Source organism: Zootoca vivipara, chromosome 9, assembly GCF_963506605.1.
Source record: "Zootoca vivipara chromosome 9, rZooViv1.1, whole genome shotgun sequence".
NCBI classification, from domain to species: Eukaryota; Metazoa; Chordata; class Lepidosauria; order Squamata; family Lacertidae; genus Zootoca; species Zootoca vivipara.
The window spans coordinates 72,984,700-73,004,386 of record NC_083284.1 but is presented as its reverse complement, the minus strand read 5'-3'; the positions used below and the strand labels follow the sequence as shown (position 1 = coordinate 73,004,386).

At 46.5% G+C, this 19,687-nt stretch overlaps 1 protein-coding gene across 3 annotated transcripts in view; it reads right to left on the bottom strand.

Moving 5' to 3' along the window:
- The window catches only part of HTT (huntingtin), a 111,921-nt gene that overhangs the window by 78,646 nt on the left and 13,588 nt on the right, over positions 1-19,687 (bottom strand). The window contains exons 7-12 of one of the 3 annotated variants that reach the window (XM_060279042.1): positions 18,098-18,239; positions 11,010-11,188; positions 9,689-9,893; positions 5,611-5,658; positions 1,728-1,805; positions 184-545 (exon numbers count right to left, since the gene is read on the bottom strand). In XM_060279042.1, the coding sequence (XP_060135025.1) occupies positions 184-545; positions 1,728-1,805; positions 5,611-5,658; positions 9,689-9,893; positions 11,010-11,188; positions 18,098-18,239 (1,014 nt within the window). The other 2 variants (XM_060279043.1, XM_060279044.1) reach the window with 2 other exon arrangements.

Below are 19,687 nucleotides of genomic sequence, written 5' to 3'. Positions count from 1 at the left end.
CAACTCCCATGATCCCTAGCTAACAGGACCAGTGGTCGGGGAAGATAGGAATTGTAGTCCAAAACATCTGGAGAGCCGAAGTTTGGGGATGCCTGGTCTAAACCTTTACTTTCTGCCAAAAAACTAAGGGATGCAACCCATCAGACTTCCCAGTAACCCCCTGGAATCCCACTGAGCACTCACCATTTCTGAACTGTCAGAGGGGGTGACGGCTGAATCAGGGCCTTCTGTCGTTGTCTGAGAGCTGTCACTAATGGGAGAGGAGGCCCGAGTGCCATCATTCAAGTCCACCATAAGGTCTGACTGGACAGCACTGATTTTGCTGGAGCTTCCGCTAAGAACGTCATCCTCAGCATCTCCTTTGTTAGCCGAACTTGTCAAATCACAACTTGTCAGATCTGACTCTGTCTGCAATGTGTGCTGAGAACGTGGTTGCTCAGTTATGATGTCATAACTTGAGGAATCAGCTCCTGAACTTGCAGGCGCAGCTGTTGACAAAGCTGATGAAGCAGCTACTTCACTAGTTAATTCACTCTTCATAGTAGCTATAAAAAAAAAGGCAAGAGAAACCCACAAAGATCCAGGAACCCATTAAAAAGGTAAGAGAAGCCCACAAAGCTCCAGAAACACCTAAAAGCACCTACAGAATAACATAAGTAAGCTACGGTAAATGGATTAACAGTCACTTGCTAATACAGTATGCATACACTCCTATCTAATTTTTCATGCTTCATCTAAAACAGGCTTTGGCTAGCATCTTAACCCTAACGGATAAAACGTAACACAATGCAGAGCCAAAGCTGAATGTTCAGAGCCTTCAGCATACAAGTTTCTTTACAATGCTGGTAAAGAAAGCTAAAAATGCAAACCAATGCTTAGAATTGTTATTTTTAAAATAAATTTATTTATCATTTTTCAATTTTACAACAAAACAAAAATTCTTTAACTAAACCAAGAATACACATCAAATCGACTTCCCTTCCCCCCAATCTCTGGTTGCTTCTTTTTTGTCTTTACTGCTGCATATCCAAATTAATGTCTTAATTCCTTATTCCCCCCTAAAAAAATTCTAAGCACTGAGTAGCAGCTTGGTTTCAGCCTTTATATAATATCTTGACATATTTCACAATTGTTTTTGTTCTACATAATATCATACTAGAAATCACCCAAGATATTAACATAAACAAAATACAGTGGTACCTCTATTTACGAATAACTCTACTTACGAATGGAGCTCCGTCCGCCATCTTGGATGCGGTTTAGATAGGATTTTTTTCTACTTATGAATTTTTAGATAGGGTTGCTTCGACTTAAGATTTTTTCTCCCAATGCATTCCTATGGGATTCGACTTACAAATTTTTTCTACTTACGAATGTGGGTTTGGAACACATTAAATTCATAAGTAGAGGTACCACTGTACTATTCTCTGGAACTCTGCCATCTAAAAGAGTCATATGGAGTTTTCCAATTAAAAGGCTATAGCCTTATGACCACAGGGACATTCACACACATCACAGAAGCACAGGTGTCTTTTCCTGACTGATCTTCAACAGCAAAATTTATAGAAGTACAGTTTTTAGGTTAATTCATTTAAAACATTTTATCATTACATACAGCCTTCTAGCTATAGGGCAATGTTTTCATGACTGACAAAAAATTATAATGGGTGGAGTGAATGGATTACAGACATGTTAACAACAAACATGAGAAGAAGAAGCACATCTACCTGAGAAACTTGCGCTGCTGCCTTCAGGTCTTGTTTCAGTGTCATCTTCCAAACCTTCTTCTCCTAGGAGTACTTTAGCTGATAACCAAGGCAATAATTTGTTTTGATTTTTTGCTTCTTGTAAAACTCTGCACACAACAGTTCAATTATCTGCTTGCTAACTATTTACTGTAATAGTATTTGTTAATGTAATGTCTAGAATAGATGTACTGTCAGGAACTAAAACAACATTAATAGAAAGGAAAGAAAATACAATAACTAGTACCCCAAAAGATACTTAGAAATGGACCAGAAATGGATATTGAGATAGTGGATAGTAATGTTGGCAAAGGAGCAGTCAAGAGTTTATCAGAACCACAAAATAGTTCAAGAAATTTAAGTTCATATACTTAAAATATAAAGAGAACCAAAATATAAAGAGAACCGATGGTAGCATTTAAATAGCTATATTTTTTAGTTTCCTGTATAAAAATCTAGATCAGTGCCCCAGTCCAGAGAACTTGCAAGCACTTCCTTTTGCCCTTCCAAACAGATGTTGTTTAGAGATGCTTGGACTGGAGGAAGCGACAGGCAGAAATTCTGACATGTCAGCAGTGGGCAGCCATCATTTGTGGCTCCATGGGTGAGGGAAAGCATCATGTTCACTTTGTGGTTGGAATGTCTCATGTATTGCCAATAACATGAAGAATCCACAGCAACAATAGGTATCTGCCTATTTAAGGGCAATGTGAGACTTACTAAAGGGCAATGTTCTGGTTACAGGTAGGTAGCCGTGTTGGTCTGGATCGAAGTAAAATAAAAAAATTCCTTCAGTAGCACCTTAAAGACCAACTAAGTTTTTATTTTGGTATGAGCTTTCGTGTGCATGCACACTTCTTCAATGTATTTTTGTCTTCTGAAGAATTATCTCTGTTATTTATTAGACCTTCACAGGTTCCACCAAGGGCTGCTTTTCTAATTTAAAAGGTAAGGAAGTCTGAAACACAGACCTCTCTCTAACTGCCCCCCTGGCCACCATTCTTGATCAGGAGTTCTGCCCAGGTAACTGAGCAGGGTGAAAACTCTGTTCTTGCTTCCCCGACCCAGTACCAGCTTTCATGTGACTACAGCCCATTTCATCTGCCCTGTCACTTTGGGAAATGAAGGTGGCCAATGCAGCTGGAGCCGGTTTGTGTGGTGTTCCCCTGCAGCACAGAACACCAGTAACATACTTTTTTTAAGGTAAGCAAATGGCCCCTTTCCCCATGACACTACCTGGTAAGGTGGGAGGAAGAAGAATAAAGCAATCAGGGTGCCTGGCGTGCTCTGGTCCATAGGGTCACGAAGAGTCGGACACAACTAAACGACTAAACAACAATAAGATTACAGACCTGGCCAGGAGTGCAATTGCACTGCTTCAGCTAGTGTGCCAGCTATTAACTTTCCTGGTAAAGGTAGACCTAGCCATTATCACATGTGACTCTGTCACATGTAGTTTAGACTACTGCAGCATGCTGTAATGTAAAGGACCCCTGGATAGTTAAGTCCAGTCAAAGGTGACTATGGGGTGTGGCGCTCATCTCGCTTTTCAGGTCAAGGGAGTCAGCGTTTGTCCACGGGTCTTGTGGCTAGCATGATTAAACCGCTTCTGGTGCAATGGGACACCGTGATGGAAGTCAGGGCGCACAGAAACGCCGTTTACCTTTCTGGCACAGTGGTACCTATTTATCTACTTGCACTGGTATGCTTTCAAACTGCTAGGTTGGCAGAAGCTGGGACAGAGCAATGGGAGCTCACCCCGTTGTGCGGATTCGAACCACCAACCTTCCGATCGGCAAGCCCAAGAGGCTCAGTGGTTTAGACCACAGCTGTAATGTAAGCCTCTATGGCTTAGCAAGTTTTTGCATAACCTTTTTTTAAACAAATGCCTTCAGCCATCAGTGGTTCTGGCAGAAATCCAAGTAGTAAATAATGTCCTCTGCTGTAGAACAGATGACACTAGAATAACATGGGACTGAGCTAATACAGATTCCTACAGAATACTGACACCACTTCATATACTGAAGTGTTTCTAATGGACAAGATTAATATCCAGCTGATGGACACAAAGAGCATGAAGAGCAGAGGTGAGGGACTTCAGGCCCACAAGCTATTCCCTCTCTGTGTGGCCCTCAAAACTCTTCCCAGATCATACCCTTCATGGGCCCTGCTTCAGGGCCAAGGCCCTGTGTTCTTCAAGGCCCTTGTCCTTGAATTCTAGTCACTCTTGCTGGCCAGGGAGGAAGACGGAGAGGAATGATTGTAGAAGCTAGCCTACTGTACAAAGGTAAAATGTGCATTAATTTCTTCACACATTTTTATCTGTGGCTCCACCCCACTGGCATGTGGCCTTTAGAAAGTCGCCCAGAAAGGAATGCAGCCCTCAGGATGGAAAATGCTACCAAGTACCAATATAGACCAACACAATATACTACTGAAACACCAATGCAAGCTATAATATGCAGCAAGCTGTGCTTCTCCAATTAACCTAGGCCAATCTTAAGGGGGGAAATGTTGCTGGCCTTAATGACAGAAGTGGGCAGTTTAGAGCTTTGTGGAGAAGCATGAGTGAACTGCCAGGCTAAGGCACAGCCTCCCTCTCTTCTTCTTCAGCCACAGGAGCTTTGTGGAATCTAGGCTTGGCATTATGTAAAAACTTAGAAATTAAACAAGCTGGCTTCATAAACACATGGTTTGAAGGTGGTTTATTTTGAAGCTGGTCAGAGTTGGTTTTAAGCAAGGACTCCTGGTTGGTATGGTATGCAATGCTAAACAATACTTATCTAATCTCAGTAGTACCTCCCTCCCAGATGTATGGAATTAGGAGAAGAGGGGGCTGGGCAGGGGAGAGAGCATGTGAGTCTAGCACAGGCATCCCCAAACTGCGGCCCTCCAGATGTTTTGGCCTACAACTCCCATGATCCCTAGCTAACAGGACCAGTGGTCAGGGATGATGGGAATTGCAGTCCAAAACATCTGGAGGGCCGAAGTTTGGGGATGCCTGGTCTAGGAGCTCACTTGGGCTCCACACAGCATTAAACCATGTCAAGATCTAAAAAATAGAAGTAATGAATTCACATAAACTAGTCAGATTTCAATCCAGATAAACTACCGGTAATCTAAAGGTCTAACTGCAAGTCTAAAGTTAAAATTCTAATTTGGGTTAGATTCATAGAACTCTGCTTATGTGATGTGGCTTTCATAGCTCCACCATTCCAAACCCAATGTAGTCTTTTGCGCACACACCCCAGAAGTCTCACCCACTTTTTGGGTGGTGTGTGATGGGGCATCAGAGGCTGCAGCGGGGTGGGGAAATTATGAGACTGCAGCTGCCTTGTGCAATCAGAAGTACTTTGTCACTCATTCAAGTCATTCCTAGATCCAAGCCATCATTATATAGACTGTGATAGTAAGAATACATATTATATATGAAGAGGCATTTAAAATGTGCAATACATAAGCATGCATTACACGAATACCATAGAAGTTGAAAACATAATGAACAAAGCAGACTTAAAAGTAGGTTGTAAAAAAACGTTTTGACTTTTATTCAAAGCAAGGTATGGTAGTCAAAAGAAACAGTCATAGACAAATCAAGCATGTATCCAAAGCCATATGCAATTAAGAACAGCAAAAAGCAAGGAATGGCTATAAGAAATAATAAAAAACTGTTATTTTTAAAATACCAACTGTATATGCCAAAAGTAAGAAAATAATAATAATGTGTTGAATTATCTTAGTGACATGTGTGTAATTAAAGAAGAGCCAAACAAGATATGATAATGGAAACCAATATTTACCAAGTCAAAGAAATGAAAAGGGTAGAAAATGTAAAGTCAGAGACTGTGATTTCATATATAATCACCTTTTTGTTTTCTGGGAAAAACAGGGCTGCATGAAGACCCCCCTCCAGCTGCAAAATTACAGAAAGTAACAAATCAAAGCATAGATAAGAGTGAATATCAAGAAGGAATTTCAATAGCCTCTGAGAAATTAGGTATCAGAAGATTTTGTTGTTAGCCACCATTAAAAATAACGCTATAAAGTATTTCCTTCTTCTAACAGTCAGCAGCAAACTTTACTACTGGGTATTGGTTAGGTTTCTCATAAAGTGTGAACAAATAAGGGTCATCTTTAAATGTTACAATCGGAAATGAACATTTTTATAAAATCTAAGCAATGAAAGGAGAAATAAAGGCCAAGAAAACTGGAACTCATATTTTATTCCAACTGAATGTAGCTTCAGTACAAGGATCGGCTACAAACACTTTACAAAAACAGACTTCTGTGGCAACTTGAAGGGCAATAGGTTTATAATGCCATAACTTCTAGTAGTCTCTAAGGTACCACAGGAATCTTTGTAGAGTAACTAACATGGTTCTCTGGAATTCCACACTTAAATGCATCCAGAAAGGAACACAGGAACTTACCATGAAGATTCCTTCTGGTATGGTGTGATGGAGACATCCAGCAATGTGGGTTGTCTCCTCCTACTGCCCAGGAAAAGGCAGAGAGCATGTTACCTAGAACTTTTGCTTTTAGGTCTTGTCTGACTCTTCCCCAGTTCAGTCCTATGGCCAACTGTGAGACAGAGCAAAACTGAGGAGACATAAGAGCCAAAAAAAAAGGGCGGGCAACAAGGGGGAGTACAAGGAAGGAAAGACTGGACTCCCGTTAGGCAAGAGTCTAACATAAGCTGCAAAAAGCTGGGGTGAGGGGCTTAGCCTTCTGACTGACTCATGCTGGTATCAGCTAATGCTTAGCCCATAGCGCAGCTTAGATGCCTCTAGAAGGAATCCTCATATTAAGTGTCCAGTGTTCCTTTCTAGGTTTAGTGTGCAGGAGGCATCCAATAATACAGGCTATGCAAAAGCTAACCTGTTCACTAAGGGGATAAATGGATTAGAAGGGCCGATTCTAGGAAACACTGAGTATGCTGTACAACACTCCTTCCAAAAGCCTCATCATCTAAAGCGAATGTTGCAGCCATTCGTATCTGATGAATGTGGAAGGTGACTCACATGTTGTCAGGGACTGGCTAGATGAGAAAGAGTGGTGGGAGCCGGCTGCCCAAGAGCCCCCAGGAAGGACACAGAAGAAAACGAGTTAGATCCCGGATCATGGTGATGGAACACTGAAGAGCAGTCTGCAGAAGGGATGAGATGGGACAGGCTTCCTCAAACTCAGCCCTCCAGATGTTTTTGGCCTACAACCCCCATGATGGGAATTGTAGTCTCAAAACACCTGGAGGGCCGAGGTTGAGGAAGCCTGAGCTGGGAGGTGCTAGAAGCAGGGAGTATGATCAAAGGGGATCAGGAGAAGGAGGCACTTCCAGGACAGGATTAGAGGCTGAGAGTCACAGTATGAGTGCAGACTTAGATAGAGGAGTCAGAGGTTGCCCTCTGTCCTGCTGGCTCTCCTGCTCTGATACCTCAAATGAGGAGAGTTATGCACATTACTGAGCAACAGGACCAGAGGAGGTGCCCACCCCCTCAATGCAGCCTTCATTTGCTTGGGAAGGATCCAGAGGGATAGACTAGAGAGGGAAGGGCAGGGCCAGTGGTCAGTTTCAGCAACCTCTCAGCTGGATTAAGACGAACCAAAGGACTATGTTTATATTTTGTGATAATAAAAAGCTAATCGGATTCTGTGCCTTCTGTGTGTCTCTGCCCTGTGGTCAGCCTGGGCTCGCTTGACAGCTCCTTGGCACATGTGATGGCTCAGTAGATCTCACTGAGAGGCATAGTAGTGGAGAATAGCTGGCCTTCTAGTAGTGTGTGCCATGACATTCTCAGGTTTATGGAGAACACAGTTTTTTCTGGATTTGACAGAATACTACTTATGCCTGGGCTATCCTTTGTCCTCCCTCTTTTAGAAGCACAGGAACATAGGAAGGCGCCTTATACCAAGTCAAAGCATTGGTTCATCTACATCAGGCATGTCAAACCTGCGGCCCTCCAGATGTTTTGGCCTACAACTCCCATGATCCCTAGCTAGCAGGACCAGTGGTTGGGAAAGATGGGAATTGTAGTCCAAAACATCTGGAGGGCCGCAGGTTTGACATGCCTGATCTACATCAATACCGTCTGCAGTGACTGTCAGTTTCCTAGTCCTACCTGGAGATGCCAGGAATTGAACCTGGGCCCTTCCATATGTAAAGCAGTTGCTCTACCACTGAGCTATAGCCATTGGCCATTGCTGGCGCTAGGACACAACTTTATGCTTGTCCCTCATTTCTACCAGAACTTCAGACTGATCTTCACCAAAGGGGCAAGCGTCTTTACAGAGGACAGGAACTAATTACATTAGGAGGCAAAATCAAGATTCCAGTGGTGAGGCCAAATTGATCTCCTGCCCATAGTATTGGCTGCTATAGCCTTGGCAGAAAATTAAATACAGGCAGCTCCCAATTTACATGGGGGTTAGGTTCCAAGGCACCGCATGTTTAAGTGAAATTGCGTATATTTGAAACACCATTGAAAAAGTCTGCAAACACCCTGTTCCGCCCCCACCCTGTTCTGCCCCTTTTTGGGATATTTTTGGCTAACTTCTGGGTTTGCCGCAATGCGAGCAGTTGTGGTCACACACATATCGGACACGTATAAAACAGTTGCTGCCTGTAGTGACTAAGGTGGCATCCACAACACAGAAAGATGCCTTATATTAGCAGCAGCAGCAGCAGCAGCAGCAGCAGCAATTTATTAGTTGGTTGACAGAGAAATCTTGAAGCAACTTTCTGATTTTAAAAGCATAAAGGATGGCATTAAACACATTATAATAAAAGCCATGTAAAAGTCTATAAAACAACTCAACAAAACAGCAAAACCGCATCATCCATAGACAGCAAAATCATCACCATAATCTGCCAAATGGCACCAAAGGATGCCAGGCAGACCTCACTGCTACCAAGTCTCATGCAGGCCTCCCCCCCGGACTCTAACCAGAAACAAAGATCATATACAAAGTCTGAGAAGCAGTAAGTGGTGGGTTGTTTTTAACGGAGAGTGGTCTTTGCTGGCAGGCTGAAGAGAGATAATGAAGTTAATGTCATGCTGCACTTCCATTCAGTGATTATAGTTGAACCCAGCAAAAAAAAATCCTCCTTGGAAATTGTCTTATGACACTAAAGGAATGGATCTAATAAGTATGAGATAAGGTGCTGGGCATATGCATGCAGTCTCCCTTCACATCAACTGTGCTGGAGGGAATAGGTTTGCCCTGAATTCTCCATGGTTGCTGCCTTACTGGGAAGCCCTGTTAACAGCAGTTGCTGGCATGGATGGGTTGCAGCTGGCAAAGGGGAGAGATCTCTGCCTGCTCCACTCAGGCATGGCTCAAAGAGCCATGGAGACTTGCATTAGGTCTGAAGCTTTTAGTGACAGAAACATGTTGCTGGCCTATTTTAAAATCCAGATTTGGCAGTTTGCCTTCCAGAAGGAGCCAAGGGCAGGGGAGAAGAAAGCAGGCAAAGAAAAAAAATTGTTTTACTTTTAAAGAGGTAAATGGAGGGAGAAAAGACAAGAAAAGAGGTTTCAGCAAGGTGGATGTCCAGAAGAAAACAATGAAGGAGGAGTATGTGGCAGAGGCCATAGGTACTAAAGCCAAGGGACTCTGTTCCTGGGCAAGACGGGGAACAAACTGTGGAAGCATCTATCAGACAGGACCTAATGGCAGAAGTTCTAGGTCACATGTCCCCTGCCTTTTCTCAGGAAGTAGGAAGAGGCAACCCACACCACTGGATGCCTCCTTCACACCGAACTCAGAATGATAGGATAGATCTTCTGATTAAAATTACTTGGTATTCTTAAGGCACCTTTACTGAAAGATTTTTTAAATGTGCTTTGAAATTCTGTTATTGTAAAAACCAGCAATTTTAACTGAAGATGTTTACGATGACTTATTATCATACAATTGCTTTTTTGGGGGGGGGGGAAGTATCTTACCTATAAATTCTACTATGCTGTCACTGCGGTTTCTGCTGGTAGTCTCATCTTTGGATGCATTGACTTGCGCAATGGCACCAGCAGTAGTGAGGGCGAGGAGGAGAGGAGGAGGGGGTGTTCTAAGAAGCTGCTGTAATAGTTCCAAAGAGCCAGTCACAACATTGTGGTCCCGGTGCTGCGTATAATGCAGAGTCAATTCATAAACCTAGAGGACATGGAGATCAGGGTTCAAACATTTCTGTGAATGTTCCTGAAAGCCTCTTTCTACAAAATGTGCTTTCCACAACATCCTTGCACCCCAAACACCTTGTGTTGCTCTGATGCCACTTCCAAGGGCAAACTCAACTTTCAGCAACAGGTACTGAAACCATGTGGGGTGCTACAATAGGAAGAATGAAGCTGGAAATGGCCAATTTATGGTCAGGCAATTTAAGTTAAGAACACTAAGCAAGTGTTGAATTGCTATTTCGTTTTTTCTGTTATTTTTTTCTAAATAAAAGGTGTGGCTTCACTCAGATTACAATATACAAAACTACAATTTGAAAAATACTGTTTGGTATTCACCTGCAAGTGAAGGTTTTCCTTGCAATTTTGCCTATAACCACTAGGGGGGCTGAATACCCACCCTTGCCATTAGCTCCTATGTACGTCTGGGGAACTTTATACATGACTTCATATTTACTCCTGGGTACATAAAGCTATGCTAACAACTAGTACAGGTAAACAATTCAGATTATTTGAAATATTTAGGATAAATCTGAAAATAGCTCTTTGCCTGTTGCAAGCAGAATGACACAGACTGAGAACCATCTGTTTGTGCAACTGGGCTTCTCCTTCCTCTGCAGCCTCCCATGCATCTCCAAAATCTGCTCTGAAGTCGGTGGACCATCTGGAACAGATTTGGAGGGCATGTTCTGGGGCAGAGAAACAATAGGCTTTATTGCATGAGCAAATTTCTGTTGCACAAGGGGGCAGTCATCATTGCATGCTATATACCAGTGTTTCCCAACCTTGTGCCTCCAGATGTTTTGGGACTACAACTCCCATCATTCCTGACCACTGGTCTTGCTAGCTAGGGATGATGGGACTTGTAGTCCCAAAACATCTGGAGGCACAAGGTTGGGAAACACTGCTATATACCATGACCAAATCATTGGCTGCCCATTACATAATTGAAAGAGAATGAAGAATTTCCTAATCCAAGCCCATGATAGTTAAAGAAAGGGAAAGCAGTAGATTTCAGAACCACTGTAAAAGTTAAAGTGTTCTGTAAAGTATGTAAAAGACTATGAGAACTGAACAGCTGCCGTTTTATTCCTACCTGTATAAGTTGATCTAAGGAAGGAGAGATCTCCATTTCTTTCCGTATCACACCAAAACTACCTTTAAGACTTGTATCTTTCACCTGCTGCTGTAGTAAAGGTATTAGATACCTTAAAGTGAGCAATACACCAAGAATTAAGACACTGGGATATTCATTTTCCATGGGAAATAATAAACCTGCAAAGACAACAATCACAGTTTAAAAATTGAGACATTTCCCACAATAGTCAATCATGTGCCTGGGGAAAGCCAGAAGGAAGAGCAAAAGGCCTCTTCCGTTGTTGTTCGCCACAGACACCCCCATTCAGAGGCATGTTTCCCCTGATCCCGGAAGTAGTATATGAGCTATCTATCATTACCATAGCCTTATTCCTCATTAATTTGTCCAATCCTGCTTTTAAGCCATTTAATTTGATGACCATTGTCACAGTGGCCGGAGTGGGCTACTTCAGAGTAACGACTCTACACAGCTCTGCATTTTATCTTTTTATTGGTGCTGCGTATTTACAGTGCTAAAGGCAGTGCTATTTACAGAGACACATCTTATCCGCTTGAATCAGAACCTCCGAATGGCGTTTGGCGCGTTTTTCTCCAACATAACAACTTGGGGAGACCCATCCTCTTCCCCCTACGTTTTCTGCGCAATTCCGGAGTTGGGGGGACAGGTCTGCCCCCCTTGCTTCCCCCTTCCTGTCCCACCTGGGATGCTGGCTCCGCTACCCTGTCTGAGCCTCGGACCCCACTTCCTGCTTCCCCACTTGAGGCGGAACTCTCCCTGCTTTCCCCTGCGCTCGGGGATGGGCTGGAACTCAGGAGGGGAGGGACTTCACGATATCCCCTGTCCCTCACATCCACCCCCTCCCAGGCCCCCCTTCTCCCCTCCCGAGGGGCTCCAAGGGCGTCGGTGACGACTGAAAGCCTAAAAACTCTGTGCTGTCCGAGCCGGTTGGTGTGAACACCTCTCCCCAATCCCTCGAGCTCCCTCCTTCCGCCTGAGAAGACTGAAATCCCAAAAAGTCTGTGGCGTCAGAGCTGGTGGGGGTAAAAATACGCTGCCAGTCTGCCTCTTCCTCTGACGAGGTGGACCTCGGAGACGCCCATACCTCTTCCTCCGGGTCCTCAAACTCCGCTTCCCATCTCCACGGTGAACTGCTCTCTGCGACCTCCTCCCCTTCCCCCTCCCCCTCCCTTTCCATGTGCCAGGGCTTGGGCCTGTGTGGGAAGAGGGCGTGGAATTCTTCCACCAAGAATTCCTCCTGTATCTGCGTGGCTGGGACCCATTCATTCTGGGAAGGCAGGGCATCCTCCCATGCCATGAGGTACTCCAGGCCCCCCACCCCTCTCCGTGAATCAAGGATGGCCGTGGCTTCATTGAGTTGCTCCCTGCCTCCCCTCTCCCCCCCTCCCTCGGGGGTCTGTTCGCTGCCTCGGAGCCTGCTGCTTTCCCTGTACGGCGACAGCAGCGATCTATGAAATACTGGGTGCACTCTCATGTCCTCTGGCAGTGCCAGCCTGAAGGCAACCGGGTTGACCTGTTGCGTGACCGTGAAGGGGCCCAGCCGTCTGGGCGCCAGCTTTTTGCACCGCCCTCTGGTGGGAAGGCCCTCCGAGGACAACCACACCTTGTCCCCCACCCTGATGACCTCCCCCTGTCGCCTGTGGCGATCTGCCCCCTTCTTGTACGCTTCCTTGGCCCTCTCCAAGTGTTCTCTGAGCTGCTGGTGCACCGTCTCCAGTTCCTCTGCCCAATCCTCTGCCTGTGGGTCCTCCCCCTCCCTCTCTGGGAAAGATCTGAGGTCGCGCCCGTAGTTGGCCTTAAAGGGCGACACCCCTGTGGAGACGTGCACCGCATTGTTGTAGGCAAATTCTGCCAGTGGCAGGCGATCCACCCAGTCCGTTTGCCTCTGGCTGACGTAACATCTCAGGTACTGCTGCAAAATGGCGTTGACCCTCTCCGCCTGTCCATTGGTCTGTGGGTGCCGAGCCGTCGACAAGCTGACCTCCACCTGCAGGAGGTTCATGAGCCGCCGCCAGAACCTGGAAACAAATTGGCGGCCTCGATCCGAAATAACTCTTAAAGGTAATCCATGCAGTCTGAATACGTGGTCAACAAACAGTTTGGCTGTCTCTTCTGCAGAGACCGCCCTGGCACACGGTATAAAATGGCCCATTTTGGACATAAGGTCCACCACCACCAACACTGAGGTCTTGCCCCTGGACGAAGGCAGGTCTGTGATGAAGTCCATGGACACTACTTCCCATGGCCTGTGCGGTGTGGCTACTGGCTCCAGCAACCCTGCTGGCGCTGCTCTGACCACCTTTGCTCGCTGGCAGGTGTCACAGCCCCTTACATAGTCCCGAACATCCTCCCGCACCCCTGGCCACCAGAAGTGTCTCATGACTAGGTGAGTGGTTTTGTCCCTTCCAAAATGACCCGCCGTTGGGTTGTCGTGCATCTGCTTGAGGACCTTACCTCTGAGCTGGTTGGTGGGCAGGTACAGGGCTCCCTTGTAAAAAAGCAGCCCCCTGCGTTCTACAAAGTCTTTTGCTTGCTCCTTCCCCCCTCGCAGCTCTCTGAAGATGCGGGTGGCAAACTCATCTGCTGCCATCAGTGCTGTGAGTTCTGCCTCGCTCACCACTGCTGCTCCGCAGGACCATGCCGACGGGGGAAACACGTGTCGGGGTGCTGGTGGCAACTCCTCCTCCATGTACTCTGGCTTGCGGGAGAGGGCATCCGCCCTGACATTCTGCTCCCCCGGTATGTAGTGGATGGAGAAGTTGAAATGCGAGAAGAACTCTGCCCACCGTATCTGTCGCTGGTTGAGCACCCTGGCCGTTCTCCAGAACTCCAGGTTCTTGTGGTCCGTGCACACCTGAATGGGGTGCTTGGCGCCCACCAGGAAGTGTCTCCAGTGTTTAAACGCAGAATGGATCGCTAGAAGCTCCTTATCAAACACCGTGTAGTTGCGCTCTGGCTGGGTCAGTTTTCTGGAGAAAAAGGCACAGGGTCTCCACTCTCTGTTGGCATCCAGTTGCAGCAGGATCGCTCCCACAGCTATGTCTGAAGCGTCGGTCTCAACGCGTAGGGGCGCATTCTGCACCACGTGGAACAGGTTCTGGTCTGAGGCGAACACCCTCTTGAGGCTTTCGAACGCTGCTTGCGCCTCCGGTGTCCATCTGAACTTCTGCTTGCCTCTCAGGCAGTCAGTGATGGGAGCCGTGACCCGCGAGAAGTTCTTGATGAACTTCCTGTAGAAGTTGGCGAAGCCTAGTAGGCGTTGGGCATCTTTGCGCGTCCTGGGGCTGTGCCAGTCCAGGATGGCCTGCACCTTGTCCTTGTCCATCGCTAGCCCCTTGTCTGACAGCTTGTAGCCCAGGAAGTCCACCTCCTTGGTGTGAAACTTGCACTTTTCCAGCTTCACATACAGGTGGTGCTCCTTCAGGCGCTGCAACACCTCCCTGACATCCTTCACATGCTGCTCGGGGTCAGTGGAGTAAATAAGGATGTCATCTAGGAAGACCAAGCAGTTCTTGAAGAGGAGGGACCCCAGGACGTGGTGCATGAAGGCCTGGAAGCATGCTGAGCCCCCTTGCAAACCGAAGGGCATCACCAGATATTCAAAAGAGCCCAGAGGCGTGAACATCGTGGTCTTCCACTCATCGCCTTCCCGGATCCTGATCAAGTTGTACGCCCCCCTCAGGTCGAGCTTGGTGAAGATCTTGCCCCTGCGTGCCGCTGTCAGCAGATCGTCCACTCTGGGCATTGGGAAAGCCACCGGTTCCGTCATGTTGTTCAGCCGTCTGAAATCCACCACCAGGCGGCGCTGTTGTGTGTCTTTCTTGTCCACCCAGAAGACCAGGCTGCCCCCTGCTGCCTTGCTTTCTCTGATGAACCCCCGCTTGAGGTTCTTGTCGATGAAAGCCCTCAGATCCTCCAGTTCCTGGTCTGACATGGAGTACAGCTTGGCAGGGGGTAGCGTGGCCCCTGGCACCAGGTTGATCTGACAGTCAAAGGACCTGTGCGGGGGTAGGTGGTCGGATTCCGCTTCGCTGAAGACTTCCTGCAGGTCCCAGTACGGCTTGGGTATTGCCTCACCCCCCTTGACGTGCATGGTGGCCACCGTGGCTATTGGAGGCCCCTCCCCTGGTTGGTGCTGCATGCAATGTTCCAGACAAAAGTCTGATCCAAACGTGATGCATCTCTGGTGCCAACTGATGGAGGGGTCATGGCGCGCCAGCCAGCTCATGCCCAAGACGATGGGGGGGTCTGAGATGGTGGTGACGTTGAATGCCAGTGTCTCTGAGTGCCGTCCCACTGTCATTCTCATGGGGGGGGGTCTGATGGGTGATGGCCCCTCCCAGTAACTCCCTGCCGTCAATGGTGGCGACGTGCAGGGGAAAATCCAGCTGCAGAAGTTGGATCTGGTGCTCTTCTGCAAAGTTTCTTGAAAAGAAGTTCGCTGAAGCCCCCGAGTCGATTAAAGCTAAGACCGTCAGGGGGTACCCATTTGGGAGCGTTAGCGTCACTTCTAGAACCACCCCTGCTCTGGGGGGGGGGGCTGGGGCTGTTGTCTGCCGATTGCGCCTGGCTGCTGCCCCTTGTCTCCTGCAGCCAGGCTGTCTCGTTTCCCTGCTGTGGTGCTGCGTCCGTGGGGGAGGGCACAACCGTTCCCGCCTTTCCTTGCCACTCCCTGCGATGTGGGCAGTCTCTGACGAGATGCTGAGGGGAGTTGCAGAGAAAGCAGTTCCCGCCCCTTCCCTCCTTGCGTCTTGGCACCGCTGGGGTTTGAAAAGTCCGCGCGCGCTATCAATTTGCATGGGTTCCTGGTCTTGGCTGGCCCCTGGCATGGCCTGGGATGGCTGTTGGGGGAGTGGCTTCTCCTGCGACCGTGGGAACCAAGCTCGCTTTGCGCGCGTTGGCTGCTTGTCGTTCCATCGGGATTCCTGTCTCACCCCCACCGCCAGAGCCGCTTTGCTAAGCTGATCCATATTACTGGGCTTTGGACCTCTCGAGAGCTCATCTTTCACATCCTCATGCAACCCCAGATAGAACGCAGCTTCCATCGGAGGCGAGTGCAGTTCCCACCCCAGTCTGTGCACCAGCATGGTGAATTTCGCCCAATATTCGCGAACTGTCATTTTTCCTTGGCGTAAATTATGCAGTTCCTCTTTGGTATGGTCCATATGGCTATCAGCCGCATACATTACTTTTAAAGCCTCTAAAAATAGTTTGACATTCTTCATGCAAGGATTTTTTGCCGCGATTAACGGTCTAAGCCACTCTCTTGCGGCCCCGGTAAGGTGTTCCACTATAAACGCTACTCTGTGCGCATCATCAGGGAACTCATCATGGTGCAGCTCAAGGGCATACAAGATCTCAGTCTCAAAGCCATGATATTCCCTCGGATCTCCATTGAACTTGCTTACTAGGGTCCCCGCTCTCCTTCCTGGCAGCACTTGGAGTTGGGGCCCCCCTCCTCCCTTGTTTTTCTCTGCATCCAACTTGTTCTGGAGGTCTACCGCTACCGCCCTTAACTGCTGCTCTTTTTCCTGTAGCGCTCTCACCTGTTCAGCAAGGTTTTGCCTGTCCTCCTTGACCTTCTCCGTTTCTTGCTTTGCCGTCTTTAATTCCCCCTGTGCCTGCAACACCAGTTGCTGCAGGTCCTGCTGGGCTTTCTCCGCGATCTGCCGCCATTTCTCCGCTTCTGGCGAGCTCATCCCGGCAACTCCAAAGTAGCCCAAAAAAAAGATTCGGAGGTTGCTGTCACAGTGGCCGGAGTGGGCTACTTCAGAGTAACGACTCTACACAGCTCTGCATTTTATCTTTTTATTGGTGCTGCGTATTTACAGTGCTAAAGGCAGTGCTATTTACAGAGACACATCTTATCCGCTTGAATCAGAACCTCCGAATGGTGTTTGGCGCGTTTTTCTCCAACATAACAACTTGGGGAGACCCATCCTCTTCCCCCTACGTTTTCTGCGCAGTTCCGGAGTTGGGGGGACAGGTCTGCCCCCCTTGCTTCCCCCTTCCTGTCCCACCTGGGATGCTGGCTCCGCTACCCTGTCTGAGCCTCGGACCCCACTTCCTGCTTCCCCACTTGAGACGGAACTCTCCCTGCTTTCCCCTGCGCTCGGGGATGGGCTGGAACTCAGGAGGGGAGGGACTTCGCGATATCCCCTGTCCCTCACAACCATCATAACTTGTATAAGCAAATTCCATAGTTTAACAACGTGCTGACCCTGGATTCTAGTATAACTGCAGTGTGTGAAGAAACTGGGCTCTGGAAATCAGATTTATGCCTACACTTCTGTGCATGTTAAATTAGCCCTCATTGCTTCTCAAGCACCCTCTTGAAACAGTATGCTACCCCTTAACATATGAGATGCACCAAAGCCTGGTAACCTCTGAACTAGCCCATGGTTGCAAAGAATAGCTTGTATCTTCGGGTACTGCAGTTTCCATACTTGCCAGTTGAGAATGCATCAGGATGCCTCTTCTTATTGCTCAAAGGCAAACATGGCTGATTTCAAATATGGTCATTTCAAGACATGTTATTTATTAGTAAAGATGACTCCTTTCATTGGACATTTCTAAGCAGAGGTTGGATGGCTATCTGCCACTGATGCTTTAGTTGAGATTCCTGCAGGGGGGCAGACTAGATGACCCTCATGGTCCCTTCCAAGTCTACAATTCTATTATTCTATGATTCTATGCATCTTTATTTAGTTAGAATACTTTGCCTTCATTTGTCTTCCCTGGAGTTGCTCAGTTAGAAGTGAAGTCAACCCAAGGTTTAGTGCTACATGAACAAACCTGTTTTTTTCTTCTCCAGCTTGCAATTTTGTTGCAAGCAATGGAATTGCTTTTCTTTTATATCAGTTTTTATCCAGCTGGCCAGTTCAGATTTCCATATATCCACAAAATTAGAAGTAAAAAAAAAGGGGGAAGCACAAATCATGGCTGCCATTATGTCTGAATCAGCTCATAATATGGGAGAAACAGTACAATAATACCCTGTTACAAATACCCCATTATTACATTTCCCCAGTTTTCACTGAAGCCTAAAATATTGTTGCCCTTCTTACCTAGTAATACATTCAGTAACCAAGTATAAAAATACTGTGTTCTTCGTGAATGCTGGCAGATGCTCACTGCTGATGCAGCTGCTGTTCGACGAATAGTAGGAGAACTGGATTTAAGGTTAGCTACAAAAGCCTTCAATAAAACCTAAAACAAACAAAGCTTTTATCAATGTTTCAATGACACCAACATTTACTAGGTTCTTTACGATTGACTAAACATGAGATTGACCTACACCTTTAAACTAGTAGAAATATATATAAAAATAATAATTGTCCAGTAGCACCTTAGAGACCAACTAAGTTTTATCTTGGTATGAGCTTAGGGAAGAAGTGTGCATGCACAGAAAAGCTCATACCAATAACAAACTTACCGTAGTTGGTCTCTAAGGTGCTACTGGACAATTTTTTATATTTTTATATACATTTCTACTGCATCAGACCAACACGGCTACCTACCTGAACTTTTAAACTACTGTACAGTGGAACCTCGGTTTACGAACGTGATCCATTCAACGGAGGCGTTTGTAAACGGAGGCATTCGCTCCCCGAAGGCACGCTTCTGCGCATGCGCGAAGCACCCATAGAGCGTTTCTGTGCACACGCACGCTGTGATCACGTCTGCGCATCCGACACCGCGGAACCCGGATGTAAACACTTCCAGGTCTGCGGCATTCATAAATGGAGGTGTTCGTAAACGGGACTGTTTGTAAACCGAGGTACCACTGTAGATTGTGCATAATAAAGAAAAAACTCTCAGTGAAGCAACAATGATATCGATCTACCATACAAACTGAAAATAAGCTAAATTTATCCTAAATTGCAATCACAGCACTTAAGGAAATCACATCTCTATAGCACCAAATGTCCTCCCATCTATTCATCAATGCACTTCTAGCAGCGCTGCAAAAGTATCCTGCCAAAGGGTAATAGCATGTACATATTTCCTCATGGTTCTGCACAGCAGCATTTGGTCAGTGCTAACTGCACTACAAATGCCTCCAACAAATGAAATTACTGATTATTTTATTTCTTAAAGAGGGAAAAATGAAAAATATAGAGCTTCCTTCTGAGCATACCAGGCAAAGAAAATCCCTAAAAACAGGCAAGCAAGTATTGTATCAGTGCTTCTATTTGACAAGTCATAACTTGTTGCCAATTCCTTCCAGGTGGCTCCAGTGCTTTATCAGAGGCATACTAGAACGGTGTAGTGATTTAGCTTCAACTTAAACCTTACTCTGTGGTTTAGTTTACATGCAGATATTACATTACCGACTTTGATAAGGAAGCCTGCAAAATATTCTTGCACCACAGAAGTGGAAGTAGGGTCTACCAGCTTGCACGAGTATGTTGGGGGGACGGGGACTGAATGGTTGTGTGTGTACATGTGTGAAAGAGAAATGTACCATGTTCATTCAGTGGCTGCATTTGCCTGCAATTCTAAACTACCGGTAAAACTTAGTGTTACAAGAAAAACCTCTGCTTCTTCCTACCTCTAGCTTGCTGATGTTCAAACCTCAACAAATTGCAATTAGTCGCAACTGTAGTTAGTGGAAACAAGTCAACTTGAAACCATCTTTTATGAAGCTAGATTGT